This window comes from Drosophila nasuta, chromosome 2L (genome assembly GCF_023558535.2).
Source record: "Drosophila nasuta strain 15112-1781.00 chromosome 2L, ASM2355853v1, whole genome shotgun sequence".
Lineage (NCBI taxonomy): Eukaryota > Metazoa > Arthropoda > Insecta > Diptera > Drosophilidae > Drosophila > Drosophila nasuta.
In genome coordinates, this window is record NC_083455.1 from 17519589 (window position 1) to 17545709 (window position 26121).

Below are 26121 nucleotides of genomic sequence, written 5' to 3' on the forward strand. Positions count from 1 at the left end.
TTACAACTACACTAAATATCAGTTAAAAAAGCAATTTTAAAATTTATAATTTTTAATGTTTAGTTATATAGTGGGCAAAAAGTAAAGTAAATTTGTTTTTAAAATTAAAAACCTTAATTTATTCTTCTAAATCAATTTCATTCCCTTCAAAGATAAAATACATTTATGTATAACAAATTCTCACATTTCCAGCAAATCGAATGATATTTTAAGAGAATTAAATCTTGATACTAATCTGCGTCCTCTTATGTTATTTTTAGCACGAGGTCAAGCAGAAAGCCAGAAATGTCACGCTGCTCAGTGACTGAGTGAGTACCTGTTGTCCTGAACGCTATTGGCCATCTATGTATGCTGTCCATTTCAGGTGGTACTCTTAAGCCCACGCGCGTTTCTGACAGCAGCACTCAAAGGCCAAAAGCATTGGAGAGGAAGAGGCGTAACACTCAACGGCAGACAGAACCCTCGATAGAGGGCGACAACTCTGGCAGCTCGATAGGCTCGATAGATGTTGTTGTTGCAGTGAGTGTGTGATTTCACTTTTGTGTGTGTGCGTGTGTTGGGGATTAGCTGGAGAGAACATAAATTTGAAGCTGGCATAAGTTGAGTTTTGTCACGCGCCAAAAATCGAATGAAATCGAATAGAATCTCATTCGCGCTTTGCTAAATCCACGGAAATCGAAAAACTGTCGCTGTAGATTTCAAGAACGTCCCCAAAACGACATGGAAATGGAAATGCGTATGTTAAACGTATTAAGTTTCAATAAAGGTATAAACCAGAAAGAAAAAGATACTTATTTCTTGGCATGCAAATCTTTGCGTAGCAATTTTAACACTTGAGCGAATTTGATCCTTTTGCTAAAAATAAAGAAAAGTCGAGCTAGTGAAAGAGCAAAAAAAAAAGAAGAGATTTCTTGAAGCAAACATGAAATATGCCACAATGTTTTGGCCACAAGAATGCTGGTGGTAAATGCCTTTCATAAGATGGCCCGCAACAATTTCCCTTTTCAATTCAATTCCTTCACTTCGTCCACTCGCTCGCTTGCTCATTTCATAGCATACCTTGAGGCGCCATAAAAGTGTGGACCCGGATCCCGGGCCACAAGGCAAATAAATAAGAAAAACCATTCGCTACATTTCAGCAAATAATCTCATAAAGCATTTTATGCTGTCCAGCAGCTGCTGAATCGCATATGATGTGTGGTCATGCGGCAGTCGGTATGGGGATTTCTATTGTTTGCTAAGCGATTTGCTTTACTTTGAGCAACCAAGAACTCAAATTCAAGCTGATGCTGATGCTGAAGCTGGCAGTTGAGCACATTGTGCAGGCCATGTTTTTATTAGGAGGAAGGAGAAAGCGAAAGGGCATTAAGTGCGGTTTCGGAACCTTTTGAAGTGGGACACGTGCTGTCATAAATTTTCACAGCACTGTGAGCCAAAGTCGACTGCTTAGAGATGACACAAGTTGACACTTGGAGTTAACGATAGTTATCGGATGCTCTTAGAAAACTTGCAAATTGAAATACAATCGAAGAAGAAGGCTGCTTAGCGATGGCACAAGTTGACACTTAAAGCTAATGATAGTATTCGAATGCTTTTAGAAGACTGTTAAATAGAAATACAGAAATACAAGTTAAGCCAAATTTAAATTATATTAAACTATTATAAATAAGTCAATAAAATAAAATATACAATTCTCCATAGAATCACTAAAAAAAACTTTCCCCAAAAAACCTGCACACAAAATCCCAAAGTAACTATTATTATATAAAGGGAAACTAAATTATACATGAAAAGTACGTTTTTAGAATATTTATAATACGACCAACTAAGATAATCAAATAAGTTTAAAATCAAAATTGTTAAAATATTAAATATTTTTCTTAAAGACGTAAAATTACTGTATGAACATGCTTTTCGAATTTAACAAGTTTGTTTAGTTCTGCTCTACATATGGCAACATTTTAATCTACTTATTCAACTATTAATAATTATACTAATGCGTTTAAATAACAATTGTAAGCAAACAACTATTACAAATAACAAATAGCAAAGCACAAACACTTTAATATTATTTCCTCACATTTAATTTGAATTTTCTCACAATTTTTCAATTAGAGAATGTATTCAATACTCCCAGAAATAAACGACAAGCGTAAAGGCAAACAAACATTGATAAGTTAGCTGAAAATTGTAGCTAAATCTAGTTAACACTCAATCTAATTTGTTGTCGACATTTATTTATGCGCTTCGCACATGCAATGCAAAAGTCTGATTATCCTGGGGCTATTGTTAAACAGCGATTATTTGTTAAGACCACAAAAGCTGTCAATATTTTGAATAAAGCTTTAGCCTGCGATTAGTATTAGTTGAGCTTGACCCTTCATCGAGTGAGTGGATGAGTGAAATACAAAATCAACACGTAAAATTCCAATTAATTTCGCTTAGCTAAATAAATCGTTTCAAACACAAAACACAAACTGATCATAAAACTTAATAACCAAAATGTATACATACACACACACAGACATATCACATAATTGGTCATGTATGCGTGTGTGTAAACAGCTTTTTGGCTATTTGCTTATCGGTAAATTGCAATTTGTGCTTCCTGCGACGCACAACTTTGCGCTGATTAATAAGAAAGCACCAACAACAGCAACAACAACAAGAACTATTAAAGAGCGGATGCTGATGACGATGATGATAGCAAGCGGAAAGGTTTCCCTTTCGCTCTTTCTCTATAGAGACATTAGCCAGCTGAGCCCCATCGTCGGCGTCGGCTCACATAGCAAACGCATAAATCCAATTGAAAGTGCTTAGCTTTGATTTTTGTCTGGATTCTGTTGGAGTCTGTGGACTAGCTCAAGTTTTAGTTGAGTCCCTGCTGTCTCTCTCTCTCTCTCTTTCTCACTTTCTTACGCTGTCTCTATCTCTCTTTCTCTCTCACTCTTTCCCTAGGCAGCAGTCAGTGCGTACGTGTTAGTTTCTGTGCCGCTTTTTCAACACTTGGACACTTGGCGTCTGGCAAAACTACGTGCCGCAATTCAGCGCTAGTGACGCTATCAGCTCTGTCCATATTGATAAATGCTGCCTGCGACCCTTCACCACTTGCTTCGCTTCTCCTTCCTCTTTGCCTACCACAGAACTAGAAACAAATATTTAGTTGTGAAAATCCAAATTAAGTCACGTCGCACCAATCGCGAGCAGCAGCAGCAGCAGTTGAAAACTCTGGACATGCCGACTTGCTGACTGCGACGAAGTGGAAAAGGAGAAGCAGAAGGAGGAGGGGGAGGGATTGAAGTATGGGACAGCAATCTTAACCCTATCGAAATGCCATTTCAATGCAAATGCAAAATGGTAAAATTAATGATGTTCATTTCCTGCACCCACACACAAACACACTCACACACACACACAATTGTAGCGAGAACTTGGCTCTTTTTTCTCCCTCGCGCTCTCTTCCATCATTTGATGCTCCGGAGCTTACAAGAGAATTATGATGCTGAAACAATAGACTTTTACGCCCCATGCCACGTGCATTCGCTGCCTCCTTCTCCCCCCCTTTCTCACTCCTTTTCAGTTGTCACTCCCCTTGTAACCCTTGGCTCACTGTCCGTTCATTCGCTGCCAGCCATTTGCAGCACACGCCGCTTGCAACAAGATTTTCGCATTAAGTTACCAGACTCACTCTCCCTCCCCCTTTCGATTCACCATCCCGAAATGATTCCCATTTTACTCTACACTGTATGCCATATCTCCTCTCCCCCACCTCCCCCCTATTCCACGCCACCGCCAAACAATTCCCATTGAAAGGCCATTACCATTTTGGGTAGCTCTGAGTCTCTAGTTGCAGTTTTTGGTTTTTGGGGGGAGCTGCTGCTGCTGCTGTTGCTGTTGCAGCTGGCGGCGTCGTTTCTTTTGTTTGCTACTTGGCAATTTTGTATGCACTTTTAGCCAACTTACCGCCCCCCTACCTCACTCCCACGCCCACTCTTCCTCCTCTCATCCCTTATTTCCGCAGTGTTGTTTACATTGTCACAGTTGCCGCTTTCTTTGCATTTGCAACTTGCATTCGCAGTTGGCTTTTATGTTTGCATTTTATGCATCTGACTCCCATTCAATCCCGATACTCTTCACTCTCCCCTCAGCCTATCTCAAGTACAGAAACCCATTGGCTGCATGCGCTTAATTGTTTGAGCCGCAATTGAGAACTTTGCGCCAGCCATCTTAAAGTTATAATCATAATTTGTAATCAAAAAGTGCTTTAACTCCATCTTTACATTTTCTGTTCTTTAGAATTCTAAATATCTTCATTACATAAACTTACAAACGTCGGAAGTATTTCTTGTTTAATTGGTTTGTTTTTATTATTTAACTTCTAAAGTTCCTAACAGAAATAAAATCCTTAAAAAGAGGTAAATTTAATTCTTCTTGCTTCGTTAATATTTATCGAGTTATAACAATATAAATCTTGTTTAACTTTGTTGATTGACGATAATTTCATAAATACAAAATATATATTCACATGATAAAAAAAATAGCGCTTTAATAGCAAATAACTTTTAATGTTTTTATTTAGGATATTAATGGTTCGCACTTAAGTACAATTTATTTTTTAATTTATTAATTGTTTGGTCATGGGCTTTTCTATAATTACCATAAATCAATAAGAAGAGTACAGTTTTAATTTGATTACAAAAATGTAAAATACTTTTCAATATTATTTTAAGTTAAATAGTTATTTATTTAGATTCACTTCAATTCAATAACATTTATTTAATATTTAGTTGTTTTAGTTGCTCTGATTCATCCCATTTTAATAAGGTAATGTCTTTGTTTTATTTAGTTGTTTAAGTTCTTTAATATGCTAATGATATCACTAGTAATAATAAAATTCATAATTAAATTAAAGTAAAGTTTAGTTTAATTGCAAGTATGAAATGCGCATTTCTATATTTGTATTTTTCTTTTATTTTTTAACATTTATAGGCAATAATACAAACACAAAGTTCTCTAATCAGTTGCTCTCATTTTCGCTGACTTCTATTGACTACAGCACTCGAAACAAATAAAATTAATTAAAGTTTCGCTCGACAATGCGAATGCGAATGGTTCGCGTTGAGACAATGCCCAGTGCAAAAGGGAGTACACAATTAATGAGCTGGGCCATTAGTGTTTGTAGCTTGGCAAGTTTTGATAACGACCCAATGCCAATGGCGGCAAAAGCCATGGAAGCCAAGGCAGCAATGCGACAGGCAATGCGGCATTGTCCCAGTTGGACAACTGATACGACCATAGAGTAAAAAGTCAAACAATTTGCTGACGATGTCTTTGGGTGAATTTAAAGAAATTACACTTGACACTTTTCAATTAGTGCGGCAAACTTTATTTTAATTGTGACAGTAACACGCTGCCATTGCCACCCACAGCCAACAGCAAAACACCAAAAAAAAAAAAATGTGAAAACCAACAAGTTTTTGGGCAAAAGTTTTGTGCGGGGCAAACGACGATGACGACAACTTGATTTATATTATGTATATATATATAGAGTGCAGTTAAAACAAAAGCCATGGCCAGAGCTGAGCCAGAGTTAAGTCAAACAGCAAACAGCAGAGGAAACCCAGTTCTGGGACTTTCAGCCACAAAATGTCAAAAGAAAACTTTGCAAGATTAATTACAATTGAAAACAAATGAATGCAAAAACGATAAGCTGCCAAAAGGATTTTCCCCAAAAACCGACTTGCTGAGCGAGAGAGAGAGAGAGAGAGCAAACTAACAAACCTTTCGACTCCGACTCCAACTTCGAGTCTGTTGCCAGCGCCAACTTTGCCAATCAAGATAGAAAGAGTGCGGCCGGAGGGAATGCCATGGAAATTGTGCAGAAGTGAGGAGTGTACTAATCAAAAAAAGGGGGCGTTGAAACAAATGTTCACACCTACAAAGCAACAAGGATAACAACAGCAACAGCAGCAACACCAACAACAACAACAACAGCTGTTTTGTCCAGTTCTTGAACTTTTTGGCAAAACTAAACGCAAAGTTTACCGAGGTTAGAAGGTCCCAAGTCCCGAGTCCCAAGTCCGAGGCTATTTTATAGCCCAACGACGTGACTTGTTGTAGTTTTGCCCCACTAAAAAGAATGGAGAAAGAGGGCGATCAGTTTTTTATGCATTCATTTTGAGGGGTATTAACACCATTCAAGTGGTTGTCCGGCCGAAGTGGCAGAGAAACTGCCTCAAAAGTTGCGGCGCATAAATCATGAAATTAATTAATTTTGACATACATTTTGCACCAAAGTAGGGTCATAAACAATTTTAGTATTGCTTCTGCCAGCTAGTATATACTTTTAGTATTTTTTTTCCCCACAAACTGCACAGAAATTAAAAGTAAAATCCAAAAGAGTAAAGAAAACTTGTGTGTTTGTTGTCGACGATGGCAGCAAAAACTTTTCAAGTCGAGAATACCAAAAAAAAAAGAGAGCAGAAAAAAGCAAGTTAAGTTTGAAATATGTGCAAAATTCATTCAGTATTTGAAATATGCGAAAGTTGCATAAGTTCCTCCCGCTGCTGCTGTCGAAAAAGAAAAACTTTGAGCCGTGAGTTTAATTTTATTCATGTTGCTAAGTGAGCGACGACGTCAACGACGAGAAACTTTTGCACCCCGAAATGCACTCTTTAATTGCATAATTTGAGAGTTAAAAGAGATTTGACTAGTTACACCTGCAAGCTGCACGATATGACTCGAAAGTTTTGCGTCGAACCCCCTCCCAAAAAATTTGATTACAACCTCAGTTGTAGATAAACGATTGTCTGCAAGCGAAGGATGAGAGAAGTAAAGTACTTATGTTAATCAAAGAAATATATTTACTACTGTTTGCTCAGGCAAAAGGAATGTTTTATGGCATCAAAAGAGTTTACCTTTTTTAAATATTTTATGCAATTTCGTTAATTGAAAATTGCCACATCAAAGCGCATCGAATCGAATGCCTTACAAGGGATGTAACTCTACCTCCAAAGACAAATAGTAAATGGTAAAAGTACTGAATTGATATACCACCAAATGTGCTGGATTTACAATAATATATAAGACTTTGACTAGTGCACAGCTTGAGCATACCCTGCTAAAGTACATATTTTAAACAATATGGAAAATAAGGTAAGACAAATAAATCAAGTGTGACAAATCGAACTCAATATTCTTGAAGTTATGTAAAAGAAACAATTTAGAGGCGAAAATTATAATTAAATATACTAAATTTTAAATTAATCAATTAAAATCTAATGTGCTTATCTTACACTTCAAATTAATAAAAATAAAAAAATAATAATAATAATCAAAATCTAATATACATCAAATCATTAAAGACAAACTCCAAAATTGTGATATTATTACTACATTTCAAATTAAACAATAAAAATCTAATGCGTTTATTCTATACTTCGAATTAATAAAATTATCATTGATAATCGATCATGATTGATCAATAAAATCAATCTAGATAAAAACTAAATTCAATTACTTCTTTTTACTTTTTGTTATGCATACCCTAAAAAGGTTGTCCTAGGGTAACGAAAAGTATTGAATTGACCGCAGAAATATTTGCCAGCATTTCAAATGCAATTGCAATTGTGCAAAAATTGCAATGCAAAATATTTTCTCAAGGAATTTTCGCGTCATGCCTAAAAGTATGCAATGCGATAATAACAAAATTCAGCCCACGCCTCCGCCCCGCTTCCGCTGCAACCGCACACAGTGAGTGCGAGAACTATGCGAACGAACGATAACAGAAATCTATGGCAAATGGCGTACACTTTTCTTCGAACGATTGGCAAACTACTTAAGCGGATGAGTAAGAGGGGTTTTTTCTCTTTCGCTCGACGCTTCGGGGGTTTATGTCTGGGTTGCTGCATAAACTTTGTGTCGACTATGCAAGTGTGAGTGCGTGTGTGTGTGTTTGTGCCTGCCGTGGGGCACTGTGAAAACTTAATCCTTTCAGTGCACAGCGGGCCAAGCCCAAAGTCAAACAAACAAACGAAGGACTTGGAACTGGCAACTCGCTTCTTAAGCTGCCATAGAACATTCGAGGCGGGGTTGGGGGAGGGACGATGCCCAAGTATTTAAGCCATTTGCGCTAATGAATGCGGTCGCGCATTTTTAAGCATACTCCACTTCCAACTCTCACTCACCCGCCTCCCCTTCTTAGTGGATGGGCGAAATGGTGCGGAGCAAAGTTTTTGGCCACGCAAAAGTTGCCGGTTTTCAACTTATTCGAAACACGTGCAAAATTATGCTTGCAGTTTGCCATCGTCGTCGCTCTCTCTCTCTCTCTCTCTCTCTCTGGTTTTGTTTTTGTGCTTAGCCGCCGATAATTTTTAGGAAAATGCTTGAAAATCACCACCACCAGCAATAACAACAACAGCAACCAGGCAGCAACCAGCAACAGATTTCCCTTTCTTGCCTCTTGGCTCTTTATACAATTTATCTTCTCTTCACTTTTTTCGGCTTTTCGTCTATTTATGTACTTTTATTCTCGCTTTATGCAGTGCATATTTAATGGCATTTTCTCAAACAGATTTTACGCTTAATTCTTTTGTTGCCCCCACAGCGCTGTAAATCGCAATGTTCGGCGCAATTAATACAATTTACGTAGTCCCCTCCCTCCTCTACCATCAACCAGCCATTGACATTCGTCTGTCGAGTGCCAAAAATCGCCTTGAATAATTGCCGAATTGTGTGTTAATAATAGCCTTGTGGTTTACACACACAGCGCTTTTGTTTTGTGCATGAATCTGAATTATGGTTATGAGCATGAAATTATCGCGACACTGTTTCTAGAGTTGTTGGATCAATGTCTGAAGCACTGCAGAGCAAAGTGGCTTTAATAGAGAAATTATGCATTTAAGTGGAAGAAAATTAAGAGAATGTTAAAAGAATGCTGCGAACTTTTTGTTCTTTTTAAAATCTAATATCGAAAGAAATTAAAGTTGTGAAGATTAAAAAAAATAACTATAATAAATACACATAATTTATTTAAAGATATGAATACTGAGAGAAAACTGAAGCTATACAAATTTTAAATTAACAAATTATAATATTGAAAAAAAGCCTGAGTTAAATTTTAAGAAAAATAACTAAAATTAATACAAATAAATAATTTAAAAATGTGCATACTGAGAGAAAACTAGTGTTCTACAAATTTTAAATAAAAAATTGTAGAAGATTTGATTCTTCAAAACAAGTTCTTAAATCAAGAATATTTCAATAATTACAAGCTTTCAATCATTAAAACAATTTCTTAATTTTAAAAAGATTTAAATCAATAGTAGATGACAATTTTCAAACAACTTGCCTACGAAAATAAATATGCCCATTTAAGAAAGAGTAAATTCACAGTTCATATATCAGCTGCTATAGCTTTGTAGTATTTGCAAACAATGTGATTTGAATATGATCTGAATTTAAAATATCTATAAGAAATGCTGCTGAGTATATTCATATTGGGGTTACGCCTACATTGACATCCACCCACTCGGGCTGTCATTCTAATGAGCGTTTAATCCAAATGACAAAATGTCAAGGGAACACTTAAAGAACTCACCTTTTTCTCTCACACACACTCTCTCTCTCTCTGGCTGTGTTTCGCTCTCTATAGAAAACACGAACAGGCAATTTCGTGAAGATTCAACAACAAAAATAAAAGATAAACATCTGTTTATTTGTTAGGGGGACAACAGCTGCACCTCAATCAAGAGCGAAAGAATCAAAATAGGGAGAGAGTGGGTGGTTGGTGGGTTGGTTGGTTGGGAGAGCGAGCGCAACGATGTCTGACATCAATTATATAGATACAGATACATTTTTATTACTTGACAAAAGTGAGCATTTAGTTCTCTGATTTTTTGACTCGTTCTCTCGAGTTTTCAATCTCTTTCTCTCTCTCTTCTGCATCTATAAACTGCACGTTGACACTTTTGTGCAGAAAATTGATAACGACAAAAGCAAGAGGCAAAAAAAAACAACGCAAAACACATTTGCCGCTAAATTTGTAGCTAATTTCAGTTTTGATTTAAATTATGATAAACATGCAAAGTGTTGTCGTCCGACCCCCTCCCAGACTCTCCCCCAACCCCCCCTGGAAATGCCGAAAAACCGAAATTAATTAATTTCTAAATAAATGTGCGAAGATGCGAAGCAAGAAAGTCGAACGAACATCAGCAGCAGCATCAGCGGCAACATGCAATATTTTTTAATATTATTTATTTATATATTTATATTTTATATTTCGGAAAAATGATTTTTCCGCAGCGTTAATGCGTTTAGGCGTTGGCGTTGCCGTCGACGTCGTCTCCGTCGTCGTCGTCATCGTCATCATCATCAGCATCGTGTCGTTGTTGTGATCTGCTCAGTGGCAACGCTTGGGCTCCATGGACAGGCGGCTGTCAAGTCGATTGCCTCGCCAGTGCTCTCTTGAACGTTGTCAGCGCTGCTCCTGCCGCGTTTGAGGAAAACTCGCAGTCGCTGTCTCAGTCTTCGTCTTCGTCTTCGTCTATGTGCACTTTTTGCCGGTTCGCGTCACTCGCCCACATACTGCATAAATATATATTCATCTATGGTATATAGTGGCTTTTATATAGCCAGTTTTATGTGCGGCCCAGTGCGTTTTTTTGGAAATCATGTCACTTGCAATGCATCGTCAGGCACGCGAAAATCTCCTCAGCTAAAATTCTATTTTGCCGCTACGTGAAATGTGCAACAACAACAACAACAAGTGTGCTCCATGGGTGTGTGTATATTCAACGAGTTTGCAAATTATGGAAAATGATCATAAAAATACACAAAAGTCTGAGCAAGTGCCAAAAAAGCAAACAAAATAAAGGAAAAGTGCTAGAAATATATTTAAGTAAAGTTCATTTCACAAAGTGAGTGCAGTCAGTGAATGTTTATTTTCAGTTTTATTATTATCATCATCATTATTATTGTTTGTTAATGCCACGCGGCTGCAAGTCTTCAACTGTGTGCAAGTGTGTGTGTGTGTGTGTGCGATTGTATCTGTGTGCGTTGGCTTTGTGTCAACTGAAAGATTTGACCTCGCACTTCACCCATCAAGTGAATTAACATAGCCAGAAAGAGACGGCAAAGCGATATACAAGTGATCGTGATCGCGATCGTCATCGTTAGTGTAGTGTCTTCTACAAGACATACTCTCCACCTCCACCTCCTTCCCCTCACAACACCCGACTCGTGAGGCAATTTGTCACACAAAGAAATCATTCAACTTTTGTTGTGCGTGTGTCGCGAGACTTGCGGAAGCTTTTCACCATAATTGTCACATTTTCAATTGCATTGAAGTGCGGCCACTTGAAGTGCGAACCAAACAATGAATGTTTGAAAGAAATAAATAGCGATTGAACTTGTAATCGAGATATGACCAAAGTGTCAATAATATGCGTCTCAATACAAAGCAATTAAAACAGGTAAATTTATTTATATTTACTTTACCATATAAATATGTTTACCTATTTAATAAGAATTTGCTTTTTAAAATTATTTATTATTTTCATATTGATTATTATTTTCATAAATGCATCATATATTTTATAAGAACTCGATTCTTTAATATATAAACTATTTCCAATTAAAGCTTTTCATGTTTGCACTCTCTTAAGCGACAACTTTTGTACAAAGTTTATTAAATTTACAAAAATTTCTCATATTAAATTTGATATTTCTTTACTGCATTTAGCATACAAATATTTATAGTATTTATATAGGATATGTCATTTATTTAATCAAACTCTTTTAGTTAAAGAAACCCAATAGAAATGTCTTTTGCATTTAAAAATTATATTTGCATTTTGTATACATTTGAAAATTGTGGCTTTATTTACTCTATTTGCTAGTAAAACATTTATCATCTCATACAAAAAGACATAAAAAAGATTTATTGACATTTTCGTTTTTCGCAAATCTCAAAATTTATCAAAATAAAGTTGTTTTGCCAAACAAAAATAAATATATAGTAGTCTTCGACTATTTATTATGCCACGATTGAATTGTATTTAAATATTGAATAGTTTAAAACACAACTCAAAAATAATTTTTCTCTGACTACTTCAGTTCCAAAATGTTTCCTATTGCGAAGCAAAATTTTCCTTTATATATTTTTCCAGTATTCCAAATAAAAAAAAAGCAATTGTCATTATGGATGTTTTTAGATTGTGGCAAAACATCTGCGTCAAATTGACGATCCGAAATAGTCGACATTGAAACTGAAATTAGCACATGCGGCACAATCGGAGAGTGGAAAGCGGGGCGAGGTATTCCAAAAATAAACCGATAGACATGTTATTAATTAGATTTTGGATATGTTATGCGTGTGCTGCCCAACATCCCCGAAAAAAACTTAACATTGATGTACTACGAGTGTGTATATAAAATATGCATGGACAACAGCACACAATCGACCACAAGAAAAAAATCTATAGAAAAGCTAAATGGTCTGTTGATAATGTTTGGGGAAGAGAGATCACATCGTATATAATGGCAAAGAGCTGCCAACATTTAGCTGACAAATCATACAACAAAAAATCAAAAACATATCATAAACATCAAACTATATATATCTTATATTTTGTTGTATGTTTGTGTGTAACTATTAAGAAAACTCAGTGTCGAATGTGATGATTATTTGGTTTATGCTCAGCATGATTTAAATTTCTTGTTTCGCATTTGATTTTTATGGCATTAATTTTGTTGACAAGAATTTCATAGAAAATTTACGGGCGAAAGATGTTTGTAAAAAGTTCGTGTTTCTCTGGTTTTCCGAGCTTTTCCAGGCTTCAGAGAATTGGACCATAATTCAAGCACAAATCAATTAAATTGTTTTTAATGCTGTTTTGTTTCTGTCAGCAAAATCCAATTAAAATGAAAGGAGCACAACACACACACACGCAAAGCACAGAGAAAGAGACAGAGAGAGAGAGAGAGGGAGAGAAAGTCAAGAGTCAGGAAACTAAAGCAATTTGTTCGGGTTGAAGCTATGGTTTTTGGTTTTGTCATTACGGTCAATAATTACCGCAAGCATGTCAACCGAAATTATTGCCCAGATAGATTTTCAAACTAGGTATATACGTGTATTGTAGGTGTACATATGTATGTACGAGTGTGTCCCCCACCTTGGGGCAATCGCACTTGCTTCGTTTGCCACTTTTGGGTTTAAGTGTCCGGCCATGTGTTGCAGTCGAAACCGCAGAGCTCCAGCTTGAACTCGGACTCCTGAATGGGATTGGGAATAGAAAGGAGACTGGGATATTCATTCTGCCGGAAATAATTACTCAGCCTGGACTTTCTTTTTGTGGGGGGTGGCGGGGGTTCTGTAAAGCTGCCTTCACACACACGCCCCCTCACACGCACACACACACACACATTTAATTTATATTATTTGTGCTGGCTTTTGTCTGGCATTTGCTTTGCTCTCTTAAGTTTGCTGCTCACTTTGTTTACCTGTCCGCCGGGCGGCTTTATTAGTTGTTTGTGCTGTGTGTCCTGTCTCATTTGTTCGTGCGGTTGTTGCTGCCATTCAACCACTAAACTCTGTGTTTTGGCTTTTGTTACATTACAACCACATTCTCGTGGTTTCCACATCTTCGATTTTATATTTAGTTTGATTTCTCATAATATTATTTCAGATGTCTGTGTTTTCCCTTCTCTCAAATTTAAAGTCAACACCTCAAAGCGTTTTCCACCTTCAGCACTTGAATTTCTCTGCTTTTCATTGTTTACCCAAAAACAAAATTGAAACAACAAAACTTGCCATTAAGTAGTCGCATATAAAATGTATCTTTTAGTCGATTTATTGCCCCTTTGGCCACTTGAATACGATTCGCCTTTTCTTTGCTTATAAATTATTAAATTTTTCGCTTAACTAACACGTTTACAAGACAGACTACAGCAAGCTAGAGATACAGGTGTATTGCCAGCACCTTGACTTATCCAACACACACACAGACAGACCGACTGCGAACAATTGCTCAAATCCAATTTAATATTGATCGCTGGCCAGCAAATGAAAAGGACATGAAAAATCGAAACGTGGCCCAACGGGGGCGAGAGATACTACAACCATTAATACAAGTACATCCAAAGGGTTACAAGTTGCAAGCAGTGCAATGAATAGCCAATAGCTACTGACATCGATACAGAAAAAGAGCTACAGATACAGATACAATTTACAAACAAACATATTGAGATACATTGTCTGCAGTCAGAGCGTATTTATTTCCATTTCAATACGATTCTTCGATTAGCACTAATTGCAATCCTTTTTATGTTCCATGTAGAGTTTAACAAATGCGTGAGATAAAATGCTATTCGGTTAGATAAGTTGATAAACTGATAATAATTGTAATGCGAGTCAGTTCGGAAGTGGAGCACACTGAGATAAGCTAATCTATTCTTATCTGATTATCAGCGAGCGCAGTATGGAAGATTATGTACATTGATAGCATGTAAAATTGGCTATAAAACTGTTATATTGGCTACTGAATTGCTGCTTTCAAAACTGTTATACGCTAGTAACGAAAGTGGCTCAAGGTTTGCTGCATTCAAAACTGTTATACAGTAATAACAAAACTGGTTAGATATAAAATAGTAAGAATTCGATTTTTTAAGTTATCCGGTTTGAAAATAAACAGCTGAATATTATGTTATAGGAAAGTTTCCTATATTGACTATATTTTTTAAAAGATCTTTTAGATATTTTAGATCTTTTATAATTAAAAGATTATGTATTTTCAATTAAAAACTTTTACACAAAATTAAAAAAAGTCGTTCAGAATACTTTAAGATTAGAAATCTTTGTAATAGCTTTACCAAAACTATTCAAACTTTTACATAACATACCTTTTTTATCAATCTTATATTTATCAATCAATCCTTTTATCTGTCAGCTCTTATTCAATTTTTATAACTATAGAACTCTCAATGTTAAATATATTATTTCGTATTGAAACCCAAAGTAAGAAAACATGTTCACATCAAAAAACTATAAATTAGTCCGCAATTATATCAATTTAAATCTATTTGTTTACTTTGATTTTTTTGATCAGTTCTTACAAATATATTTATTTCCTATATCTGTCAGCTGTTATATAAGTTTTGTGACCATATAACCCCCCAGTCTTGAATATATTATAACGAAAGAAACCAAAATTGTACAAATTATAGCCTTTTCCTGTGGTAAACGTCAATGTATAATTAAATATTCCATTTTCCTTTTTGGTTCATGCTTGTAACTGTTGTTGTTGCTGTCGTTTTTTTCACTTCGCTTTCAATATAATTATCCAATTTTGCGGTGCGTCGAAGGGAGATGGATTGCCTGGATATTGACTCCACGCGTACATACATATGTAAAGTGACACACATTTACCACTAAATAGTCGGACATTATAATTTGATGGCACAATGACAAACAAACGCGTTGTTGCCCCCACAGCAATCCTTCTCGCGATATATGTATACACCATACATACGTATATATTTAAATGTCTATCGGCCCGGCAATATGTACTTTCTATATACTTACATGGCCGGATATATTTAGAGTATTGGTATTGCTATTGCTATTGGTATATAGAACTCTCGCACCCTAAACCTCTAACCCTCTATATCTATCTCTCTGTCTATCTATCTGACTGTCTATCGGTCTGTCTGTCGGTGTGTTGTGGCCACATTGAACGGCTGTCCGGTCACACGACTTCAATGCCTCCCCCTCCTGCTGCCTTCTGGTCGCTACTTCCTTTGAGCACTTCAAACTCATCGATACTTTGGGCTACGTGGCATGCTCATTGGTAGCCTTCGGTAGCTGTTGTTGTGTGGCAAGTGTATAGTATTTTAGTATATAGTAGAGCTAGAAGTGCCCACACACATATTGCGAGCCCTTGCATGAGTTTAGTTTATATTTATGAGCATTATAGTGCGGATATATCGAGCGCGAGTTACGAGTTCCGAACTGCGAGCTGCGAGCTGCGAGTTTCGAGTCTTGTGTCCAGCAATTGCAGCGGCATTTCAATTGCACAGTTGTTGGTCATGTTTCGGTATCTTTTCGTCATGTGTTGATAATAAACTCACACAAAAATGTTGGCTATCAAAATTGTTTGGACGCCAAAGTGTGCGAATTTCATAAAGAGATGCTACCGCAAAGAAAACGTTGTCATGTAAGTGCCGCATTTGTTTTACGATTCGATATGAGTCAGAGCCACAGCATATGATAAGCAACCTGCTCGTTAGAGTTAACCCCATTTGGAGAGCACTTGCGTCTGAGAAAGATAAACTCGAAAGAAAATAAACAAATTTCTTGGCTACACAGTTAATAAATACTATCATTTCCTCAGCCCAACAGTAGTCAGTGGGAGAGAGAGCGAGAGTCAAAAGATAAACCTAGTTAACCGACAGACAAGAGGAACAACAATGCTTACAGAGAGAGAAAGAGAGTGAGAGAGAGAGTGCTCTCTCAGAGTCAGTATCGCTTGTAGTTTACCTGACAACAATCAGTGAGCAATTATGCGATAAGCGCGTCCTTATCACCGAACTAGATAACACACATAAACTCATACAGTTGCCTTGACGGAGAGCAACGACTGCTATCTGCTGTGCGTCCAGAGTGAAAATTGGGTTTCATGAGCGAGTGTGTGAACAAATTATGAAATCAATGGGACAGTACGTTCTTCATTTTTATTATTTCTTGTAGTTTTTTGGGGTCTGTTAGTTGCCTTTCGCTGGGCTTGACGTGCGGTCGGTTTTCCATTAACAAAAACCAAAAAAGTAAAATAATCGAAACGTTTTTAATCTCGTGATTACGATTCGTGTGATTGATGAAATGAACGATTCAGTGTCAAAGTTTTATATCAGTGTAATGTGTGTATCTACATATATGTAGTTAGATATTGATATGGTGGCATATCGCGTGTGCAAGTGAGCATATGGTTAACTTAAATTCAAAGTTCACTTGACAATTAGCTCGAGATACATTTGTATCTGCAAGATACTTGTGCGTATTACTCACAAAGTGTAAGTAAAAGTACGAATTTCGGTGAAAAATGTGTTTATAGACATGTAATTGCAAATATATAAACTGTTATACGCAACAAAACTGTTATAAATTGTGTTATACAAAGTTACATTTGGAATTTTCTGGTATGAATATTTTCCAGCACTTACACGGTTATACAAACTGTCATACAAAACTGTTATACTCGCTATTTCGTATAGATTTCTAATTGGATATAATTTATGTACTTGCCATTAGCGCAAATAACAAGACAAACTCAAAAATTTGCTTCACCATATTTAGCGAGAAAGATATAACAGCTGATTAGCTGGCTATACTTACGACTGCAGGTAGACGCTTTTGTTTGCCAATGGATATAATAAGCACAGACACACTACGGTTATTTATAGGTAGTTACCCAAAAAGAAAGAACAACAGAAGAGAAACTGAAACTGAACAAGAGTCGAAAACAACAACCTCAATAAAGCAACTATGCAAACGTATAAAGCACTCGATAAGATAACGAAAGGAAACTCGCTCAACAAGTGAATGAAGCGCTCTGACATATGCCCAATGGGCCAAACGACATACATACTACTGCTGCTATACTAAACATACATACATACATATAAGACGTGTGGCATGTGTATAGTATGAAAGTAGTTGTTGTTGAGTGCAATGCACCCCCAAATGAATGTTGCAGGGGCTGCCATGACATGTGATTCTTATTTGGAGTGCAAGTTGTGAGATGTCAACGGCATTGTCATTGTCAGACAGTTTAAGGGGCGGCGAGAGTCAAAATGAGAGCAGAAGCAATAGGTCGAATTTGGGTCAGGCCGTAAATCTAAGACTTGCCTACAACATTTGCATACACACAGTTTGATTATCTCACTGTTGGCTGCTGCAAGGGCAACAAAGAGAGAGAGAGAGAGAGAGAGAGAGAGAGAGAGAGAGAACGACAGAGTGGATGAAAGAAAGAGAGAGAGAGAGAGAAAGAGGAGCATAAGGCCAAGCGTTAGACAAAGGCAACTGTGCAAAATATTGTCACTAAAGTTAATTAAAAAACAGCCAGAGGCACAAAATATTTACACACAACGCACACACACACACATAGCAGAGAGACCCCCACAGACTGCTTGCTACCCCAGACTTGCCCCCGAGGGGATCTGCTTTAATAAAAATGCCGGGCTAAACGAAAGCGAGAGAGAGAGAGAGGGAGAGAGAGAGAGCTAAGGGGGTGTCATCGTCTGCCTGTCAGCACACGCAGCGTGTGCAAACAAAGGCAAATAAATAGAAAAGAGATACTCAATAATCAATAGATAAATAAAATTACAAGGTGACAGTAGCAGCAACAGCAGCAGCAACAGCCACAAGGATGACACAGCTGCCTCCTCCGTGGGTGGGCCAGTTAAAGCTGCAGGAGCAGGCGACGTTAACTGCTCATAATGCAGCAGAGCAGAGCTGAGCAGAGCAACAGCAGCCATCGAGAACAATTTCACAACGAACTCGAAATACTCTCTTATCAAAACCAAATAATTTCATCACACTGATCTCGAATTTTACAAATGATTATTAATTGCACGAGATAAGATTAGCTGACTTATTGAAACGGAAACAATGTGTCGATCATATCTTAATTAGCTATAAATACAAACTCATCGACTTGTTAGTGGTTATACTCGCTTCGGAGTAGAGCAAAGAAACAACAGCAGCAGCAACAGCAGAACAACAACAAAGAGTAAATGACGTCGTCGTCGACATCGTTTGATGGCGCTGGATAAGCGCGTGGCAACGTGGCAATGTGGCAATGTCGCAACGTGGCAGGAGCATGCCGCTGGCAAACCGAAGCTGGCAGGCCAAAAGCAGTAGCAGCAACAATAACAACGATATCGAGCGAATCTCTCTCTCTCTTTGGTTGGTGGGGTGCAACAAGCGTTTCACGACACGTCGCCAGTTGCCAGCGTCTGGCCAAGTGAAGCGGACGCCAAAAAACAAAAACACACACAAACAACAAATGCGTAACGAAAATAGAAAAGCGCGAACAACAAAATATGTGAACATTGAAAATTTATTAATAAAAAAAACAAGCAACGATAATCACACACAAACTCCGCGCTGCTTAAAGTTGTTAAAGTGAACGTTGCGCATACGCCATGTCTGCCCAGTGCTCAACATGAGATAATAAGGGTAATCGCAAACACTCTAAGCAGTCAGACAGACGTGCATATCTCTATCTATATACATTTCTATGTGTGTGTGCGTGTGTGTGTGAGAGAGTAAAGCGCGTTAATTAAGGCGCCCATGCCTGTGGCCAGTCAAGTGCGACAACAAATAATTTGATTTCAATTTAACTAATTAGCTGGGGCCTTCAACATAATGCTATGCTCGCTGCTGCAGTACTAACTCTGTTTAGCTGCAGCAGCTACAAACATGATGAGTTTACCTCACACACATACTCGTGCACATGCACATGCATGCATAGACATGCACTTACATGTGAGTGTTAGCGCTTTATCAAAGTCAGAGCACTTGTGAATGCCAGACAGTCAAGTGGCCCAGCAACTGCGGTCAGTCTGTCAATATGCATTCATTGCAATGCGCTTCGCTATGTCTGCGAAGCGGTTGCGAGAGGGGAGGAAACGGAAACAGCTTCATCTGGTAGCCATTTTGGGGCTGCGGTTTTTTTGCATACGCTCTTCAGCCAGCCATTTTGTTTAGCTGCTGTTGTTAGTTCAATTATTTAATTAAGCACTTAAATAGTTTTTAATTAATATTATATTATGCGTTGCGCACTTGATCAAATTATTTGTTGTTTGCCAACAATTCAAAGTTTCTTTGATTGCCCTAATTGTTTGACCAACAATTTCGGGAATGCCATTAAAATTAAATTAAAAGCGTCACAGCCAAATACTTGTCCAAAAATCTAATAAAACTATAATTAAATCAGCTTTAATTGCATTTTTTTTTATCATTTTCTGCGTGCAATAGAAATATTTAAGTGAATAATATAATAGCGACAAAATTTAATTACTTACAAAACGTCGATTGAACTGTTTGTTTTGAGGCTGAAAAAAAAAAACAAATTTATCTTGATTAGTGAAAAAATATATCAAATTTAAAATAACCAAAGAAAATAATAGTAATATGCAAAATAATATGCTGAATGAATATGCTTATGAACTTAAAAAAAAAACAAACTAAAAATCTATTAAAATTATATGTATTCAAAACAGACTTAAATAAATTTAAAATATTTTTGAAAATACTACAATAGCGGAAGGTTTGAAGTAATAAGTCGAAAAAAGTGTTTAAAATGATGTAGTAATAAATATATCAAATACTATTTGAAATTATTACAAATAAACATAAAAATAATGCATAGCCAAAAACCTAAGCCTATTGAAATAAATTTTCTAAATATAAAAATTTATAAAAATAATATAATATAATAGTAAAAAGGAGAATTTAATAATTCCCACACAAATATTACAAATTTAAACTTTAGGAATGAATGAACAAATTGAAAGATACTCCTTTATCAGCTAGTAGTAAAGTTAAGTCAAATCAATTTAATAAACTCTATAACTGAAAAAATAAATATACTAACACTGAATTTTCACAACATTAAATATTATTTTTTGCAGCATTGTCATTTTTGACAGTTCTTTAAATACTTTTAATTAATAAACAATTGTGGCATTTCTTTTTTAATTACAGTTGCAACTGAAGCTTAGCAATCCGCTCTCAGTGTGAGTGTGTGTGAGTGCAAAGTGCTGCTCAAAATAAAAATAATAATAAAAAGCAAATAAGAAGAAACAAACAAACTATTAGTGAGCGATAAAACTGTGATAAGCAAACGAGCTGCTGAGGCGAACGCGTAGAGCACAGCAATTAAGAGCAAGATAATATACAATTTTAATAAAAGTAAAATCCGCAGCAAATTAAAAAGCAAGCGTCACCAAATGCAGCAGCAACAGTTACCGCAGCCGCAGCAGCACTAAAAGTAATTAGCGACAGCAATAACAACAACCAAAGGGGAAACACAGAGAGAGAGAGAGAGAGAGAGCGTAATAATAATAAAAGGGGAAATAAAATAAATGATGTTGCAATCTTTGAAACTGCGCACGGATAAACTAAGCGACATTCCAGCAATTGCTACTGAGGAAACTGACAAGGTAGCAACAGGAGGAGCAGCGGCAGCAACAGCAACAGCAACACTAATAGATACAGCAACAACAGCAACAACAATGCTAACAACAGCACCTGTTGCCCATGTCGCTAATGGAATGGCCAATGGCAGCAGCAGCAGCAGCAGTCTTTATAACGGCAACGCCACCAGCAACACTAACAATTTAAATAACAATAACAATAACAACTTGCAACAGCAGCAACACCAACAACAACAACAGCAACTACACCTGCAACAGCAACAACAACCAGGAAAGTATTTAGAAAATCTAACGCCTGCAACGGGCGCCATTGCAACAACAACAACCTTTACAGGTGCTGCTAAAAGTTTTCATCCCTACTTGCGGCCCAACAGCGGCAACAGCAACACCAACAGCAACAGCAGCAGCAACATCAGCAGCAACATATCAGCAGCCGGAGCAACCGTAGTGACAGCACCAGCAACAACACCCGTTGCTGCTGCAATGACCAAAACTGCTGGCGGCGTCGGCATGTCGACAACATTGTTTGAAACACTTTTGCAAAACCAAATAAATTCCAATGCAACTACAGCTGCCGTCGCCGCCGTTGCCGCTGTCGCTGCCCCTGTTGTGCCCGTTGTTGCCGCCATGCCAACAACAATAGCAGCAACAACACCAGCCATTGCAGCAGCAGCAGCAGAGCCAGCAACAACAACAACAACAGCAGCAGCAGCAGTAGCAACAACACCAACAACAATTGCAACAGTGGCTGCAGCAACCACAGCAGTTGTTGCTGCGACGCCGACGCTGTTAAATTCCAGCATTAATTCCAGAACTTCATTAGCCGACCAAAGCGTTGCTGGCACCCCAATTTGGTGAGTATTTCAGCCACGCCTCCTCATCCTCCTCCGCACTCAGCATTTTTTCTGGGCTTTTGTTGTTTGCCATTTTATTGGCAGTGCATTGTTGGTCTCAGCTAATGACTGCAAATTGCATTCAAATGATTTGTGAGCGAAACTGCGTAGCCCATAAAAATAGGCAATGCAAATTGAAATTGTGTTTTTGAATTAAAGCAAACTTTTCACTTAGAGACAGTTTCTCGATATCTACTTGAAGCGAATGTTAGTTAATGAAAATAACTCATATGTCACTGTAATAAAAATAATTCGAATTCCTTTATGTTTCATAGAAATAGGCAAGATTAAAAGCATTCCTTTACAACTGTTAGTATTTAATGCATTTTCTATAAACACAAATTTAATATATTAAGCCAAAACTCTAAGTAATAGAACCTTCAGCCTTAATTTTTACTGACACTTTCTATCAATTTATATATTATTCCTTAGAGCATTTATTTCAAATAATTTCAAGAAATATCCTTCAGTGAAATAATGTTGCATGCATGATAATAAAAAACTCAACATGTTTTCTACTTATTGAGCTAAACTTTTTAAGCAGCGTTTCACATCAGTTCGTTTTTTTGTTTTACTAGAATTTAATCTAAAAACAATCTATTTCTTAGACAATTTCATTTAAATCAAAAATAAAATAGGTAAGAAAGCTACAGTCAGGTGTGCTCGACTGTGAGATACCCGCTATTCTCAATAAAAGCAAGCAATGCATTATTAATTTTAATTTATTAATTAATTAATCATAACAAAATATACCAGATATGGTATAAGGTATATTGCTATAGTACTACATTTAAAATATATAATAGAGTTAAAAATATACCGTAGCAGAGGGTAATATTAATAAAATAATATTAATAAAAATATTATAATTCCAAGAAATTTCTCAAAATGAAAATGTAATCCATTTATTATAAATTTAAGCCGAATTACTTAAGCCACCTTTCACTTCAGTCATCTATCAATTTCATTAAGCAAATTAAATTAGAAGATGAATTTGGCGTAATCAATAGTCAACTTTCTCTATGTCTTAGTCAATTTCATATCAATTTGCATAGAGCGAAGATATAAATTTCAATTTCCCTTTTTAGAAATCATATTTCCCAGCAATGTTTCAAATGCTGTTGTCACTGTTGTCCCCCCTTTTCATTTGCGAAGTTCCTCTGTCCGGAAATTATAAAAAAAAAGAAACTCGTAAAAATAGCAAAAATTGAAATAGAGAAATAGCCATTTGGTTTGTCAGCATATTTTCTTTTTTTTTTGGATGGGTAAAGTGTCCAGGCGAATCGATTCAATTAAAATAAGTGACAACGTGCTGATGTGAAGGCAGAGAAGAAAAGCGAAGCCGGCAGCTGACTAATGATAATTGGCATTGCATTAAGCTTATTAATTGGCCACGGCTGATGGACACTTTAAGCATTTGAAGGATACATATAATAGTATGTTAATGATCATTGTCAGGCGTTGGTAATTATCACATTAAATGAGGTGCTGCTGCTGATGATGAGAAAACATTCGAACTGCAGCAGCCCAAGCAACGATATCCATAACTTAAGGCTGTTGCCGTTTGTTCTTCTTTGTTGTTGTTGTTGTGCTGCCATTAAATAATAAAGCAAGAATATTAAATTTATGTTGGGTCATTTTTATGCGCCTCAACACAGAGACCACAGACTGTCATTCCTATGCTACGTTTTGCTCTGTTCTTTCACTCCCTTCTTCACCATTTTCTCACTCCGGTTTCTGGCTGTGTTTTCCGCGCTGCCAATCTCACAACGTTGGCGGCGTTGTCCTCTCTATCTTTCTGCCGGACTCTTGTTTGTTTTTGTTGTGACAGGCGCGACATAACAAACTGCCATCATAAATTAAATGCCACGTCACGGCTTTGTCGGCATTGCTGACTGGTTGCCAGCCAACCAGCCTGTCTGTGCTGCGTTGTTGAGTTGTCCATTGCTTCTGAGTCGCGTTTGCAGTCGCGTTTGGTGTGATAGCATCAGCATCAAGTTGAATATCATCGCATGTTCAATGCCGGCAGCACAAAACACTTAAGTGAGAGCGGCCTTCAAATCGCTTGCCAACAAATCCAACACCTGCCGACAACAACAACAACAACAGCAACAACAAGAGCAACAGCAAGTATTGAGAGCGAAAGCCAAGTGAAATCCCAGTGGGCGACCCACCGCAGGCAATTTTCTCATTAAGCTCGGGCGCATTTAAATGAAACTGAATTAGTAATGCGAAGAAAGCCGCCAGGAGACGCCGACGACGACGACGACGGCAGCTCAGCATAGCATTGCGGCACCTCAGCAACTGTTGCCGACACGGCCAAGTAGTTGCCTCCTTCTCCTCCTCCTCCTCCTCCTCCTCATTCACCTTCGTCGGTGTCGCGTTGCTCCCTCGAGGGCAGCTGCTGTTGCTCCATCTTTTCTCTCTGATGGATTCCCCAGACGCCGCCTGTGACTTTGAAAGCGAAATAATTGCCTGCGGGGCCTGATAGCAACACACATACACACACACAGACAAAGACACACCTGTCGCACAGCCAACACAATTTTTACATGCGATGCGTATTTACAGCGTGCGCCAAAAAGTAGGCAACAGTCGCCAGACAATGTTGATTTATGTCGTTGCCTGTGTTGCCTGGCAGGCAAATTTGATTCCCTCGTTGGAATTGGTTTAAGATCTAGTCGAGGCCTACTTTGCATTTGACTTCTAGGCACAATATTTATCATGCAGTCGCACTCTGCACTCTCGCTCTAATAGATTAAGTTCATTTTGTCATTTGACACACACACTTCCCTGAGGGACAAACTGCTGTCACTCCTAAGTACTTCTCCGTTGGATGGCAGATAGAAAATGTGGAAATCTCATTTTCGCTCTGCCTATTCATAACTGCAGCAGGAAGTGCGCAGTGAAAAATTAAACTCGATAGCATCAAGACAAGGTAATTTCCGTTATAAGTTAATTTAAATGTTCCCGACCATCAGATACTCTTCATAGGCCATAAATTAAGCGGCAAAGAATAGAAATAACTGATAAGAAATTCTGCGTCTTAGAGGGTGGCCTTGAATAGCATTTAAAACAGCTATAATAGTCAACTATATACAGAATAAAAAGCGCTCTGGCATCACAAACATATGACTTTAATCAAGCCATTTAAAATTTAGGCTTAAAATATAAATATTAAATCAGCTTTAACATTCTAGAAGAATCCGTAAAATTTTAAAATTTTTGATTAAAAATTTGCAGGAAAGTCCTAGTTTTCCCAGAACGAATAAATTTACAGGTCAGATCAGATGAACCAAAGATAAATAAACAAATTTACGATTATTAAGAATTATCAACATTTTGTAGAATTAATCCCCAATTCAAAGCTTCATAACTGAAACTGATTTGTCATTAAAATTTTATTTCGAATAATGTTTAATATATTTGTTTTAGTTGCCCAACATTTTAGTTACTTAACAACTTTTTAAAAAGTCTTCGAAACTCGAGAATTACCATATTTCAAAAATTATATTAGAAATGCATCTAAACTTTTAAATTGTAAGCATCTGGTTTAAAATTTGATGTTGTTTCTGAAGTCCTTTTCAAATTGGCTAATGAGAGTTGTTGCCATGTTGCAATCACCCTCTTTTGTTCAGTTTCAGAATATCAAAAATACCAAAAATAAAAAAAAAAACAAAAACCTGAACCAATTAGATTTCCAAATTTATTGCCACAACTGCTTGACAACTTCAAACTTATTGAAAATCAGCTTGAGTTTGTTGAGGCTATTTCAGATGTCGTTCTCCATTCGTTTCCATCTCGCTTTTTGCTCTCATTCAAGTCGTTGTGTTGGCAACCAATTTGACATCAACCAAAAGTCAATTTCGTATGCCATCAACAACACCCAATAAACCCCAAATATACACACACTCAACGGTATAGAGAAATAGAAAGAGAGCGAGAGAGAGAGAGAGAGGAAGTGAAGCACAACAAACTTTCTGACATTACACAAAAACCCAAAGTGAAGTATCCA

General features: G+C 37.1%; 1 protein-coding gene and 1 long non-coding RNA gene across 2 annotated transcripts in view; one reads left to right on the forward strand and one right to left on the reverse strand.

Annotated features, from left to right (window-relative positions):
* LOC132794810 (uncharacterized) overlaps positions 1–26121 on the reverse strand; it is a 65565-nt gene that overhangs the window by 27843 nt on the left and 11601 nt on the right. The window contains exon 2 of the long non-coding RNA XR_009633335.1: positions 20080–20109. This is a non-coding gene — a long non-coding RNA (uncharacterized LOC132794810). The remainder of the gene's footprint in view (positions 1–20079; positions 20110–26121) is intronic.
* LOC132794783 (CUGBP Elav-like family member 2) overlaps positions 16787–26121 on the forward strand; it is a 64379-nt gene continuing 55044 nt past the window's right edge. Inside the window, 2 exon segments of the mRNA XM_060805066.1 lie at positions 16787–17064; positions 20762–22067. Of these exon segments, the coding sequence (XP_060661049.1) occupies positions 21142–22067 (926 nt within the window). The 5' untranslated portion in view covers positions 16787–17064; positions 20762–21141.